This window comes from Procambarus clarkii, chromosome 10, assembly GCF_040958095.1.
Source record: "Procambarus clarkii isolate CNS0578487 chromosome 10, FALCON_Pclarkii_2.0, whole genome shotgun sequence".
NCBI lineage: Eukaryota > Metazoa > Arthropoda > Malacostraca > Decapoda > Cambaridae > Procambarus > Procambarus clarkii.
The window spans coordinates 47,247,601-47,263,630 of record NC_091159.1 but is presented as its reverse complement, the minus strand read 5'-3'; the positions used below and the strand labels follow the sequence as shown (position 1 = coordinate 47,263,630).

At 38.8% G+C, this 16,030-nt stretch overlaps 1 protein-coding gene across 7 annotated transcripts in view; it reads left to right on the top strand.

Moving 5' to 3' along the window:
• Positions 1–16,030, top strand: part of LOC123774118 (cystathionine gamma-lyase) — a 25,467-nt gene extending 9,437 nt beyond the window's left edge. For all 7 annotated transcript variants that reach the window (XM_045768271.2, XM_045768277.2, XM_045768264.2 and 4 more), the window contains exons 2-9: positions 2,053–2,231; positions 3,281–3,362; positions 3,677–3,806; positions 5,580–5,885; positions 8,977–9,193; positions 11,161–11,312; positions 13,608–13,746; positions 14,500–16,030. In XM_045768271.2, coding sequence (XP_045624227.2) covers positions 2,079–2,231; positions 3,281–3,362; positions 3,677–3,806; positions 5,580–5,885; positions 8,977–9,193; positions 11,161–11,312; positions 13,608–13,746; positions 14,500–14,568 — 1,248 coding nt within the window. In that variant the 5' untranslated portion in view covers positions 2,053–2,078 and the 3' untranslated portion in view covers positions 14,569–16,030. The remainder of the gene's footprint in view (positions 1–2,052; positions 2,232–3,280; positions 3,363–3,676; positions 3,807–5,579; positions 5,886–8,976; positions 9,194–11,160; positions 11,313–13,607; positions 13,747–14,499) is intronic.

Sequence of the window (16,030 nt, the reverse complement as noted above, 5' to 3'; positions counted from 1 at the left end):
AGACTCGTTCCGGAGCTGAGGGGATTGAGCTATGAGGAAAGACTGAGAGAACTGAACCTTACTACACTGGAAGAAAGGAAAGGAAAGATAGTGGGGACATGATAACAATATATAAGATTCTAAGGGAAATTGACTAAGCGGTGTTGTTCAGAGCTAGGAACACACAGAACGAGGGGTCATAGATGGAAACTGGAGACGCAAATGAGTCGTAGATACATCAGGAATAACTTTTTCAGTGTTAGAGCAGTCAATTAATTGAATATGTTAGATGCAAAAGTCACTGATGCCCTGTAGATTAAAATTTGTAAATGTAAATATGATAATAGCGTGAGAAATGAATCATTGGATTCATGAACGTTCAGAAGGCGGGGTTAGGAGCCTTGCTCGACCCGGCAACATTTGATGCATCACGCTATTGTGATTCCTGTGTGAAAATATAATTAGTTTGTGTATCGCCTCACCCTCAGCCTAGGACGTTGTTGAGTTCCTACCCGCCACAGCCGGCAAAATTAAAACAACACCTCCTTTACAAACGATGTACAAGAAGCTCTAACGTTGTCTATGTGGCTCTAACACTGTACAAGACACTCCAACACTGTACAAGAACATCTAATGCTGCACAAGTGGCTCTAACGCTGTATAAGAGTCTCTAATACTACAATAGGCACTGCACAAGACTCTAACACTGCATAAGAGGCTCTAACACTGTAAAGGAGGCTCTAACATTCTACAAGAGATTCAAACACTGTACAAAAGCTTCTAACGCTGGACAAGACTGTAACACTGTACAAGAAGCTCAAACACTATACAAAAGGCTCGATACAAGAGGCTCTAACACTGTACAAGAGACTCAAACATTATACAAGAGGCTCTAACACTGTTCAAGAGACTCAAACATTATACAAGAGGCTCTAACACTGTACATGAGACTCAAACATTATACAAGAGGCTCTAACACTGTTCAAGAGACTCAAACATTATACAAGAGGCTCTAACACTGTACAAGAGACTCAAACATTATACAAGAGGCTCTAACACTGAACAAGAGACTCTAACATTATACAAGAGGCTCTAACACTGTTCAAGAGACTCAAACATTATACAAGAGGCTCTAACACTGTACAAGAGATTCAAACATTATACAAGAGGCTTTAACACTGTACAAGAGACTCTAACACTGTACATTTCAGTTTATTATAACAATAAAAAATTTGGGTTGAGAAGTTTTTAGGCTTGTAGTGTTTAATAAATAAAAACAAAGCCAGCATCATTAAATAAAGATGCACAGGCTTCGTAAGTGGTTATGTAAATGGGTGACGAGTTCTGGCTTAGTATTCCGTGCACTTGTCTGTGTTATGTACTTATTTCATCCTGTTTATTCATCTCTCCCAGAACTATCTTAGTATCTCTCCCAGAACTATCTTAGTATCTCTTCCAGAACTATCTTAGTATCTCTTCCAGAACTATCTTAGTATCTCTCCCAGAACTATCTTAGTATCTCTCCCAGAACTATTTTAGTATCTCTTCCAGAACTATCTTAGTATCTCTCCCAGAACTATCTTAGTATCTCTCCCAGAACTATCTTAGTATCTCTCCCAGAACTATCTTAGTATCTCTCCCAGAACTATCTTAGTATCTCTTCCAGAACTATCTTAGTATCTCTTCCAGAACTATCTTAGTATCTCTCCCAGAACTATCTTAGTATCTCTCCCAGAACTATCTTAGTATCTCTTCCAGAACTATCTTAGTATCTCTTCCAGAACTATCTTAGTATTTCTCCCAGAACTATATTAGTATCTTTCCCAGTAACTCCCAGCAACTCTCGTAGTATCTCTCCCAGTAACTCTGTTAGTATCTCTCCCAGTAACTCCCAGCTTAGTATCTTAATATCTTTATATAATATATAAACTCTTATTATCTCTCCCACTAACTCTCCCCCCAGTAACTCTTGCAGCAACTTTGTTCTTGTATATATTTGTGCACTTCAGCATTGACTGTCTAAACTGTTATTGTCTTAAGGAATTATAACCAATATAATTGTCTTGGTTGCAGAATATTGACCATCGTCCTGAAGCACAATGTCTGAGTTAGGCTACAAGAAGAACGATCCCACCTTCTCCTCCCGGGCCATCCATGAGGGCAACGAACCTGAACAGTGGAACCATTTAGCACTTGTTCCGCTAATTTCCTTGTCAACAACGTATAAGCGAGAAGGTCCTTCTGAGTTTAAAGTTAGTGTTGAATGCTTAAACTTTTCCAAATGTGTCGATACTGTGCTAACATATGGCATGTTGTGATGGGACAGCGGTAGGCTTCGAATTTTACAATTAGCAACATTGGGCTTGTCAATTTCTTGGATTTAAGATGCCATATAGAAAACTTTCTTATCAAGTGCTATTGGTTTTGTATAGGCCTGATTAAGGCTTATACAAAACCAATAATATTTGAATGACAGTACAATAACTAATGGTATTATCATTCAGTCTAAGGTTTCTAGGTCTGGTTCATTACTACACCTAGGAACCTTTGAGATTTGTTGAAGTGTTATAAAGTTTTCATGAAATAACATAACACCCATTGTAGGGGATGACAATATTTTGCAAATTTAATACGTGATGCAGTTTATTGAAGGATAGGGGTAATAGTTGGACCGGAAGATTATTGAAGGAGTTATAAAGTAGGGGCATATGAAAGCTGAGTGGACAGCGCTTCGGGTTAGTAGTCCTGAGGTTCCGGGTTTGATCCCCAGTGTAGGCGGAAACAAATGGGCAGAGTTTCTTTCACCCTGATGCCCGTGTTCACCTAGCAGTAAATAGGTACCTGGGAGGTAGACAGCTGCTACGTACTGCTTCCTGGGGGGGGGGGTGTAACAGAAAGGAGGCCTGGTCGAGGACCGGGCCGTGGGGACGCTAAGCCCCGAAATTATCTCAAGATATGACCTCAAGAAGATAAGGATAGAGGTAGTAGTTGGACTGGAAGACTATTAAAGATAAGAGGCGATAGTTAGGTATTGCAGGATAGCGGTAATAGTTGGACTGGAAGGCTATTGGAGGATAGCGGTCATAGTTGGAAGGAAAACTATTAAAGGATAGGGATTCCTAGCCGTATTTATTCCATGTAATCGAATAAGTAAACGAATAATACTATATTTAAAATTAGAATAAGAAACTTTACAGTTACAATAATGTCTGGATTGAACATTTAATGAAAACATGTTTTCTAGTCAAGAATATGGTAGCAGTAGTTGTAAAGTTGTGTTTAATCTTTACATATATTGCAGTTGTACAAGTACGGTCGCTCAGGCAACCCAACCAGACATTGCCTCGAGAAGTGCCTGGCATCAGCTGAAAACGCCAAGCACTGTAAGTCAACCATTGTTTACACTGTGTTGCTCAAGATTTTATAATAAAAACTTTAATTTTAGTCTAGGTATAACAACTTTTAATATAACTGCGTTATAGTAATTATTTCAACAGATGTATCATAATTGTATTCAAGTATGTATGATGGGTGTGTATAATGATGCTTACATGTGTTATTTAAGATATATGTAATTTTTGGTGGGTAGTGTGGCTTGTCTTGCAAGTACAGTAATTGTAAGAATTTGTTACGAATTCTTGCCGTTAGTCTTCATTTCTCATCAGTATTTCCTAATGAATGATCTTTCCATTGGCAGGCTTAGTAACATCTTCAGGTATGGCAGCCGTGACCGTAATAACTCAACTCATCTCTGCTGGGGAGCACATCATCGCCACGGGCGATATCTATAGTGGCACCAACATATACTTCAATAACGTGGCCTCAAGGTAAAGTATATTGTATTTTGTTGCCTTTTTTAGGATGATTTACCAAGTTGAAATTGTGTGCTCTCGTATGTGTAGTAATGGATATACTGGAGAAGCTAACAGGCCTTAGAGTTCATGTGTGCCATATTTTATGTTTTCATGAGATCTTCCTTGTTTTGCTGTGTTTATTACCTCACCATCCTGATATTCTTCGTAACTTTGCCCCGGGACTATTTTCATCAGCATGCTACGGTGGTGAGCTGTTACGTGGTGGCATACTCAAGATGGTCTTCCATGCTCGAATACAGTGGTTCAGTTGGTATCACGTTAATGATTTCTTGACCTGTATGATCGTTTTCTTACCCTTGCATACAAAAGTACATTTGGAGACGTAGTTTGTAGTGGGTTGGTTCTGCATCTTGCTGAGCTATTTTAGGGAGCAGTGAGGCATGGCTCAAGAGTAGAGCAATTCGGTATTTTCAACCAAGTACTTTTACTGTACCGAGGATCGTTGTGTTCCTACATGGTAGAAGTGTTATCATAAGTCATTTTGACTACTTGTATGAGTTCAAATATGTTTATTGAGACAAGGAAAAAATACATCTCAAAGGGATAGAGTAGCTTAGGCTATTTCTACCCCTTGTATGAGTTTATGTCAATAATTGTCAGTGGAAACTGTGTCCTCGTTCCTTGTTACCAGTATGTAGCTCTTTCTCATCCATGCTTTTAAGAATGCAGTTCGAGATTAGTTTTGTCGTGTAGAGTACGCTACTATAATGCAACTACTACAAAGCATAGAGGGCCCCACAATCTAGCCTACTGGTACTGTCCTAGGTATTACTCCACTCATATCCTCGTCTCTTTACAACATTCCTGACCATTATTTTCCATCCGCCATTATTTTCTCTGTTCAAGTATGTAGCTTAGGAAACTTGTATTTTCTTGTCAATCGTTTATGTGCAAAATGTTTCGAAATGTGCAAAAATTATCTAAATTGTCACATCACAACTTGCATTGCGGAAATTATTATATATTATTTTGTTTGCATATATTATTTTTAATAATCGGAGTACTATACGATGATGCAAATTCTATATAAATTGATAATTTGTACATTTGATTTGATAATAATAATTTTCAGAATGGGAACTGAGATTATTATTACACCATTAATTATTACACAGTTTTTACACCAATAGTTAATACTCCACGAAGTACATCATTAAGTTACACATGCATTGCTACCTGCACCTTTAACAGACATCTAGTAACTGTATATGTTCATCACACTCTTCTTCTACTTTAATAACTTTATTGTATTTTTTTAAGTCCATAAATACCACATACACCTTAAATCTTGCATGCTTTCTGTGTAAGATGTTGTATTGTAAATAACTAATCTACAAGCCTTCTTTCACCACTGAGCCCTCTTTGTTCATCAATGATAAATTTCTCTGTAATTTCCTGTACTCTTTTGGTCACTATCCTGCCACTTTATGCCCACTACACTTTCTAAACTAATGCCTCTTAATTTTTTGTCACTACTGCACTTTCACCTTTTTTTTCTACTTAATGGTATAGTGGCAGTGGCATACTCACTGCTTTTTTTTCTCCAATCCCCTGGCACATTGCCACTATCTATTCTGGCAACGTCTCCTCACCTGCATTCCCTTTTCTATAAAATCATTATTGTGTATACTGCTCAATACCTGTGCAATAATGTCAGTACAATACTATATTATTTCATTTATGTTTAGGGAATTTTATTTATAATTTCATAATGATCCTTTTCAGGATGGGAATTGAGATAGATTTTGTCGATGCAGTTGATATAAAGAATGTGGAAGCAGCATTTAAACCCAACACGAAGATGGTTTGGATTGAATCTGCAACCAATCCTACAATGAAGATTGTTGACATTGCAGCTGTGGCAGCCATAGTGAAAAAGCATACCAAATCATTCCTGGCTGTGGACAACACATTTATGTCTCCATATTTTCAACGACCTCTTGATCTTGGAGCCGATTTGGTGATGCATTCCATAACGAAGTATATCAACGGACACACTGACGTTATCATGGGAGCTGTCTGCACTAATCGGTAATGCAAAGTTTCTCGGGGATGCAAAGTAATGGTGTCCTTTGAATAGTTTTTGTGTTCTGTTTATGTTACTGATTATATTTTTTGTTACATTCTATGTGATTTTGATGGAATTGACCAATTCAGTATTCTACACATGTTCCCAGCTGTTTAACACCTGCGGACAATGAGGTTCCTTGTTCACAAGTGTTTCCATAATTCAATACATGAATAAGCACTCACCTCTGTACTAGACTGAGGAAAGAATTATGGCCTGTACACAAACGTCTAGGATAACGGAAATGCCAGCTCAAATTTGGTAACCAATATATTTCACAGGTGCAGAGGAACTAGAGGAACTATCAGGGGGAAAGCGCCAAGCCATTACGACTATATAGCACTTCACAGGTGCAGAATAAATTATAAACGTTATAACAAACTTAATTTACAAAAGTGCCACTATATTAATACTCCAGATTAGGCTTGAATGATAACAAAGGCACCTCAACATTTATCTAGCAGTATAACATGACCAGCTACTTCACTGGATCCCCCAATAATTACTATTCCAGATAGTACAAAAACAAAATTAAGGTACTCCAGTAACTTACACAGCAATGACGTTAAAAGTCTTCATAATAATACTAAGCCAACCTGCAGGATCCCTTTAAATTATGACCGTTGGGAGTATATTATAAGAGTGAAAAATCACTCCACAAAAATATCATAGTATCAATCAGTAATAATTAGTAACATGCCTGGTATATTAAACCTAACCTGAACACAGATTAAAAGGTAATTATCCAATTACTAGCCGGAAATATTAGGCTATTAATTGAAGACAGCCTTACACACACACACTGTGAAATCACACAGTCAACTGAGTTTAAACATTACCAGATCTACATTAACGACTTTCTCTAATAAGTGGTTATACAAATCAAAACAATGTTAGCAAGTTCAAAAGATACAAACAATTCTTTACAATATTTCTGATAACTTCTATTCACATAATGGTACAAGTAATACAGCTCTGGCGGGCCAAAATTTAAGCATGTACCCCGTCCTCCTAAGATTTCCAAACGTCAAGTAACAGCCGTGCTAAAGTGCCCTTATCCTAACCTACCAGATGATCCAAAACAGAAAACGGGACAGTATGTCAATTTCGCGAGCCATTTTTAGTACATCAGTTTTTGGTCTTATGTAAAGTACACGTTTAAATGTGACGTGCTATCAGGAGGACGGGTTGCTCGAAGTGGCCACATTTTGGCCAGTCATGGACCTTTATGTCCCGGACGAACCCAAACGTCATCACTTGTGTTTACACACTAGATGGTGTACGCGGCTGCGGCGGGTTCTTCTCTCTACCCCTCACCTCTCTATTGCCCTCTCTCTCATTTCCCCTTCTCTCTCATCCATTCCTGTTGCCTCCCCTCACCTTTTCCCCTCTTCTCTCCTTCACACCTTCCCTCCCCCTCTCTCCCCCTCTTTCTCTCTCTTTCTCTCACTTTCTCTCTCCACCCCTCCCCCTCCCCCCCCACGACCCAGAAAATTTAATATTACTATTTTTTAATACATGTGGTATATCTGCATTTGTGCAGCTACCCTAGACAACATGAAGGGGAGTACAGTGTATCAAAATAGCTAACTAGGTGTGATGCTCAAAAATCCCCATCACACAGGATGGTTAGTCATACAGAGGCATGTGATAGGCAGTCTGCACTGGCAGACTCCGGATGCATTTTGAGGATATCATCAACACAAGAGTGAATAAGGTAGCAAATTGAATATTACGAAATACTGAAAACTGCTAACCCTACGGAAAGCAGATCCACGATTTCAGACATCATGAACTTTGCCTGGCGTCGCTATTTTTGTCGATATTTCTTAAAAGGTGGCACTGAGCCTCAACATATTGATTGCTTGGTCTCCAAGCATCCTGCCTCATGCTTTGGAAAGAACGTCATTCACATTATTTTCAATGACCATTGCCACTGACATACCTATCATGAGGTTATCTTGAGGTGATTTCGGGGCATAACGTCCCCGCGGCCCGGTCCTCGACCAGGCCTCCTTTTTGTTACACGCCTCCTGGAACAACCCGTTCTCGCACTTGCTTACAGTCAATATTGGCTTATTTAATAAGTGGATATGTGACATACTAATTGATTGTGAATATTTTAGTTTACCTTGAAAAGCTTCATAGAAAACACCGACCTCACCTAACCTTCTTAGTATGTTAAGATAAGCATCTTATTGCTTCGTATTTATAATTATTACTTAACCTATCAACAGTATAGGTTACAATTATTACTTACGGTAATAGGTTACAACGGTAATTTACAATTATTACTTAATCTATTAACGGTATAGGTTAAGTAATAATTGTAATTAAAAAGCAGTAAGATGTTTATCTTAACATACTAAGAAGGTTAGGTGAGGTCGGTGTTTTCTATAAAGCTTTTCAAGGTAAACTAAAATATTCACAATCAATTAGTATGTCTTATATGCACTTATTAAATAAGCCAATATTGACTATAAGCAAGTGCGAGAAGTACACCTGGTGATAGTTCCGTTTAGTGTTCCTTTCCCCTTTTCCTTTAGATTATTACTGCTAATTCTTAATTACTTACCTATGACTCGAGGTGGGGTCGAGTAAGAAGGGGCACTATAAGGCCCCATATACAGTTTGATAAACAAAGAACCCGGTTACTGGCTAAGTGACGCCTTAACAAAAGCACTCTTTATATTTATAAGAAATATTTACATGAAAAAGTATTGGAAAAACAATATTTTTTACGTTGATTCTTATTTGTTGTATTTATAATATTATATGGCTTGTGAACTTTTTTAAGTTACAAGTAACATTTTTTCTATTATAAAATGTAAATTAATGTTTCAGTAAGCTCTCGGGAGACATTTCCCGTCACGCAGGGTGCAGTCGCACCTCCACAGATCTCCAGTATCAGCACTTGATACTGGTAATGGCTCAAAAGGGCCACCACTTACGGGCTATTCATGCCCGTGCCACCTTTTGGGTGGCTTAATCTTCATCAATCTTCAGTAAGCTTCATCAAAACTTGTGTATTTTAAACATCATTGTCACTTACAGGGATGACCTTCATGATGAACTTCGTTTCCTCCAAAATGCTATTGGATTTGTTCCTTCCCCACTTGATTGTTACTTGGTTAATCGGTCACTCAAAACCTTGGCACTGAGAATGGAACAACACATGAAGAATGGTTTAGCAGTGGCCAGGTTTCTGGAGACTCACCCTTGTGTGGAGAAGGTCATACACCCTGGGTTACCATCTCACCCTCAGCATGAGGTAAGGAAGTGCATTTTCCACTTTAACCGTCGCTTGAAGCTTGAAAAATTTAAATGAACAAATCCACAAGGGCCGTGACGAGGATTCGAACCTGCGTCCGGGAGCATCCCAGACACTGCCTTAATCGACTGAGCTACGATAGGGTTAAAAGGGTTGAAACCCTTTTAACCCTGTTCAGTAGAACTTCGGTTTCAACCCTTTTTAACCCTGTCGTAGCTCAGTCGATTAAGGCAGTGTCTGGGATGCTCCCGGACGCAGGTTCGAATCCTCGTCACGGCCCTTGTGGATTTGTTCATTTGGTGCATCATAGTGTGTTCATAGTGTGATCTCTGTGTGTGTTGAAAAATTTACATTTTAATACTTTTTTTAACAAAATCTTGCAACTGAAACCAGAAATGATTAGGCTTAGTGTGAATTTTCTAGTTTCTAATTTTAGATAATTATTATCATCACATTTTCATGTTTTATTGACCCAATATAATGCCTTATATAAACAAAATACATTATATAAAAGCATACTTAACACATTAAGGGTATTGGTATTTAAATATTTACTGTACTGTTCCTCAACAAAATAAAAAATGTAAATCTACCTTATTTCCATTGAGTGCACAAAACGTGAGGTTGGAGACCTGTGAAAGTGACAGGATGAACAACCCAGCGGGTTTTCTTCCTATTGGGGAGTGTTGTACATGCTGCTATGGCGGTATGTCCACTCACAAGATGAGTGGCGCTGCCCAATACTGTCACTATGGCGGTGTGTCCACTCACAAGATGAGTGGCGCTGCCCAATACTGTCACTATGGCGGTGTGTCCACTCACAAGATGAGTGGCGCTGCCCAATACTGTCACTATGGCGGTGTGTCCACTCACAAGATGAGTGGCGCTGCCCAATACTGTCACTATGGCGGTGTGTCCACTCACAAGATGAGTGGCGCTGCCCAATACTGTCACTATGGCGGTGTGTCCACTCACAAGATGAGTGGCGCTGCCCAATACTGTCACTATGGCGGTGTGTCCACTCACAGGATGAGTGGCGCTGCCCAATACTGTCACTATGGCGGTGTGTCCACTCACAGGATGAGTGGCGCTGCCCAATACTGTCACTATGGTGGTGTGTCCACTCACAAGATGAGTGGCGCTGCCCAATACTGTCACTATGGCGGTGTGTCCACTCACAAGATGAGTGGCGCTGCCCAATAAACTCGCCCCTCGGGGCAAAATTTAAAAAAAATTTAAATTTAAAACACGCGAACCCAAGCCACCCACCTAACCCAACCGACCTACTCATAGAAAACGTGGCTGTTGGTGAGCCACTAGTTATCATAGTACCCTGTATTGTATCCGTTCAACCCGTTCTCTCGACTAGTGCGTCTTATTGTGTATGTTATGGTCCCAACGTCGAAGTACTAGAGTAGCGGCTCACAAATATTCGTTTTCTATGCATCAGTTGGTTAGGTTAGGTAGGTGGCTTGGGTTGGTACATTTGTGGTCATGTTAGAACTATGTATTTTGTACGCTGTGGTAAATTAAGAGAACGGGTCCTCGCACTCACTGTGTCTAGCCGTCTTAGTGTTTCTCTAATATAATTTCTTGTCTTCTATAAATCACACTTACCTATAATTCATCTTTCTTGAAATGAAATTTTAAATACATATCTTTAAACATTTATTATTGTGATTACTAGTGATTTCTTACTGTGAAAGTACTTACAAAGTACTGTAATTAATACAACTATTCCTCCTTAGTATATGAGGAAATGTAGATGTTTATCTCTCAGAACGTTTGGTAATATGTTTATTGTTTGTGATGTGTTTATATGTATGTATTAACACGATGTACTGAACGGGGTGAGAATAGCTTGAGCTACCTCATCCCTTTGTGTGTATTTTACCTCAATAAACTTATTTCAATTTCAATTACCTTGGTATATACATGGCACTAAACTGTGTTGATGGTGTTTACAGCTGTCGAAGCGTCAGTGTTACGGCCACTCCGGCATGTTCTCCTTCTGCATCAAGGGAAACAGTTTAAAAGCATCAACTCACTTTTGCAAGCAGTTAAAGATGTTTACATTCGCAACTAGCTTGGGAGGGGTTGAGTCTCTCTGTCAACTTCCGTGAGTTAATGAAGTGTTTTGGTTAATATTTGTTTTTCAATTGAGCATTGAATTGGATTATTTTTAGAGTAATTCAGAGTTCCTGAACCCCATGTGTGCCTCTGTAACCTTTTCCATTACCTCCCACAGCATAGGTATGGTAGACGTAATAAATAAAATAAAAAAACTGACATATAAAGTTAACTCAAATATAAATGCACATGCACTGTGGGGAATCGAACTGCAGGCCAGCTGACAGGTGTTATATGCATGCTAGCAACCCGTCCTCTTAAAAATAACGTCGCTTTTGCCTCGTATGCGCGCTATGGCCAAAAGTGGACGTAATTTGAAATGAAATTTCAAATTTCAAAGGGCCGTGACGAGGGTTCTTTTAACCATGTCGTAGTTCAGTTTAGGCTTGTGTGAAGAGAATCGTTATGGCTGACTGACTACGTAACTAGAATTCTACCAGAAGCCAACTTATGACAAAACTTTATAACAGAACCTGTCAGAATACTACCACAAGCCAACGTATAACAGAACCTGTCAGAATACTACCACAAGCCAACGTATAACAGAACCTGTCAGAATATTACCACAAGCCAACGTATAACAGAACCTGTCAGAATTCTTCCTCAAGCCAACTTATAACAGAACCTGTCAGAATTCTTCCTCAAGCCAACGTATAACAGAACCTGTCAGAATTCTTCCTCAAGCCAACGTATAACAGAACCTGTCAGACTTCTAGCACAAGCCAACGTAGATTAGAGAGTTAAGGAGACAAGCAGGTAGACAGCCTCTAGTCTTTGATGCGTTACCACACACCAGATATACATAAGCTTATCTAGCGGACGAGGATATGCGATTAACTCTTACTTGAATATAATCATTATGACAAGTAGGATGCATATCCTGCTTGATACACGCCCTGTGTAGGATATGTGTCATGTGTTGGATACATGTACTGTATAACATTATATGCGAGATCCTTGAAGGATTCATTAATAAAGAAGATACCGGCAATAGGATAGCCTATCCCTTCGAGATTATTTTTATTGGCTCAATAAGTTCCAATATAGTAGTAGAAACAGTGAGAAAAGTAGAAACGATATTTGCAGAGGAAACTATGATAAAGTAGAAACAGGAGATGTAACACTAGACAACAGAATACTGGTAGGAGGAACAGCTGCAACACACACACACACACACACACTACCAAGACGACGCACAACCAGGAAAACTTTTGCAACCCGTTTACACTGTCTACACCTGTGTGTGTCGATCCACGCCTACACCTGTGTTTTGGGGTGGAGGGTACTTACCTTGTAAAGTACCTTGTAAGGGTACACCTTGTAAGGTACACAAGAGTTTACATTCTTGTAAAGCCACTAGTACGCGTAGCGTTTCGGGCAGGTCCTTAACCCTAATTTCCCTGGAATACGACCCCGCCGAATCGTTTAACAACCAGGTACCCATTCACTGCTGGGTGAACAGAGGCTACAGTTAAGGATTGGCGCCCGGTCAATCCTCCGTCGACCAATCCTCCCCGGCCCGGATTCGAACCCAAGGCAAGGCGCTTGCGAAACGCCAAGCGAGTGTCTTACCACTGCGCCACGGGGACTGCTACCTTACACCTTACAAGGTATACCTTACAAGGTAAAGTAAGCACAACTAGGTGAGTACAGACACCAACCAATCTTCCCGTTTATATAGAACTTCCTATAACTATGTGCACTAAAGTACAAACATTGACATACTTAGCAATTAGTAAAATTTTGTACTATTCACTATAGAAAATCTGAAAAAATGAAGCGAAAAAAACAAACAAATATTCCTAGGCCTAGTCTAGCACACATATGTACTATATTAGGCCTCATATAACATGTATTAGGCCTAAAAAGGTTAGGTTAGTTTGCCTTTGCAACAAATATAAATCTTTTCCAGTATGTCCAACTTTAATAGTACCAATTTCTACTTTTCTAACTGCGTTGAACGTCGGTATATGTACTACGGTACACTACGGGACCATGTCGTAGCTCAGTCGATTAAGGCAGCGTCTAGGATGCTCTTAGACGCAGGTTCGACTCCTCGTCACGGCCCTTGTGGATTTGTTCATCTCTCTTAGGGTTAAATTCTCCCTTTCTTACCCAACTTAACCTACTGTCACACTAGCAAATGAAACATATAAATTTAAATTGGCAAAAATCTAACAAAAACTGATGTTTAAATAAAAAACAAAACATTTAGATTAATAAAAATATAAACTAGAAATTCCGTACCAGTCAATGCAACTTTTCGTTTATGTATTTTCAACAGGTCTGTGATGAGCCACGAGTGTCTGCCAGCAGAGACTAGAGAGAAATTGGGCATCACAGACGGCCTCGTCCGTGTGTCCTGTGGCTTAGAGCCGGCTGATGACCTCATCAAAGACCTTGATCAAGCTCTCAGAGCTGTGGTCAGTGGTAACGTTGATCAAGTCACTCTTAGCTTTGGCAAACTGGTTAGAATAAGTTAGGCTAAGCTGTAACTGGTTAGAATAAGTTAGGCTAAGCTGTAACTGGTTAGAATAAGTTAGGCTAAGCTGCAACTGGTTAGAATAAGTTAGGCTAAGCTGTAACTGGTTAGAATAAGTTAGGCTAAGCTGTAACTGGTTAGAATAAGTTAGGCTAAGCTGTAACTGGTTAGAATAAGTTAGGCTAAGCTGTAACTGGTTAGAATAAGTTAGGCTAAGCTGTAACTGGTTAGAATAAGTTAGGCTAAGCTGTAACTGGTTAGAATAAGTTAGGCTAGGCTGTAACTGGTTAGAATAAGTTAGGCTAAGCTATACCTGGTTAGATTTTTAGTCTGATCATTATAATATTGTTTAAACATAATTGTTTATTTATTTCCAGAGTTTATTTAACTTTCTGTATTACATCATTAACCACATATATACAGTTAAACATTACAATTATGCTTAAACAAATCTGGATTATTTACTCGATTGGAAATGTTATAAGTTCTCCCAACTTTGGTACCAGTAAACATAAAAACATGTATGAAATTGGATAGAAATAGCATAAATATGTACTACGGGCTCACCATAGCCCGTGCTACATGGAACTTTTTGTTCCAGGTAGAGAATCTTAAGACAACATTAAACAAGCATAAATATATAATGATAAATGATTTTTATTGGATGTTAGTACTAAGCTTATCTCTTTTCCAGGTCCCAGGTGACGAGGAAACTGTACCAGTAAAATGCCTAGAAGATAATCTAAAGGCCTGTGGGATATAATTATCTACTGCAATAGACAATGTGTGTGTGGGGACCAAACATATTTGTGATTATAACTTGATATTGGTTTGGTGTTGGGCATGGGATCTATCAGTCTCCGGAGGGTTATTAAGGTTATTATTACTGGATAAAAAACACCCACACTTGTGTATTTGTGAAATTTATGTAAGGAATTTACAGTCTTTCGCACTCTTCTGAGTGTGTGTGAAAGACTTGGTGTAAATTCCTTACATGAGTTTCATAAATACACAAGTGTGGGTTTTTTTTTATCCTATGTTATTATGTGTGTGAGAAGACATTACCGTTGCTAATTGTTGATGTTGATGATGTTATTTTGTTATTGTTATTGTTACGTGGGCAACAAGCACTGCTGCTACCAGTTGTAACGTTAGATACATGTCACCATTGTAACACTTCCCACAAAAACTCACCGTAATGGTTGCTAAAAAATTGGTAAAATTTTAGGCTGTAATAATTGTATTTTGCCAGTTCTCTGGGGTGATAGTCTGCCCTCGCAGCAGAAAATGCCCAAACCAGTTATCGGGGGGGGGGGAGAAATGTCCAAGATGTTAAACATATCTTTGCAATTCTTACACACCAGATGGAAGATCAATTTACTCATAAACAAATAATGCTGCCACCATTCCTGGAAGTTTGATAATTAGGCTAATTGACTCATGAGGAGACCAGCCAACTAATACCGAGTATGAGGGAACTTTAATCTTTTAATACTTACTGGGTGAATAGAATTCCCTTTTAAATTAACTTCATGCATACAAAGGAGAATATATTGACTCATCAAAATGTTCATAAGATCACAGGTGATGTCCAAAGCACTTCAGAATAAACCATCCACTAGACAGTGTGATATTGTAATTGCCAGAATTAGGCTGGGATATCGATATCTATGGCAGGTGGCTGCAGGTAATGAATCCCCCAATGGTGAACATTCCAATTGTAAACTATGTGAACAAGAGCTGGGACATACTCTCCAACACTATATCTGTGATTGCCCTGTTATAAGTGACTTCAGACCAAATGGTATAAAGTACTTTGAGCTCTGTATTTACTTCATACACTCAGGAATATTGGAGGATATGCTTGTGCTGTAACCAGATTTTGCTAGTGGAGGCTAATAGATCAGCCTTACACTTCATGTTCTCACCTGATTTTTAGTTAGAATTGATTTGTTTTTGTACTGAGGCAGGTATTTTCTCCCCTAATTCCATGTATGACTAACCGTCCTGTAAGATGGGAATATTAGATGAACATATAGTTAGTTTTGATCTACACTGTATAATCTTTCATGTAGAATAGAATAGCAGCACATTGCTGTGTATACCTAAGCTTGAATAATAAAAAAAAATCAGGATACTTGTCTCAGAAGTAATTAAGGGAAAATTATATAAAATACACAGGATATAATTAACTTTAAACTTGAATAAACTGTAAATTAAATAAC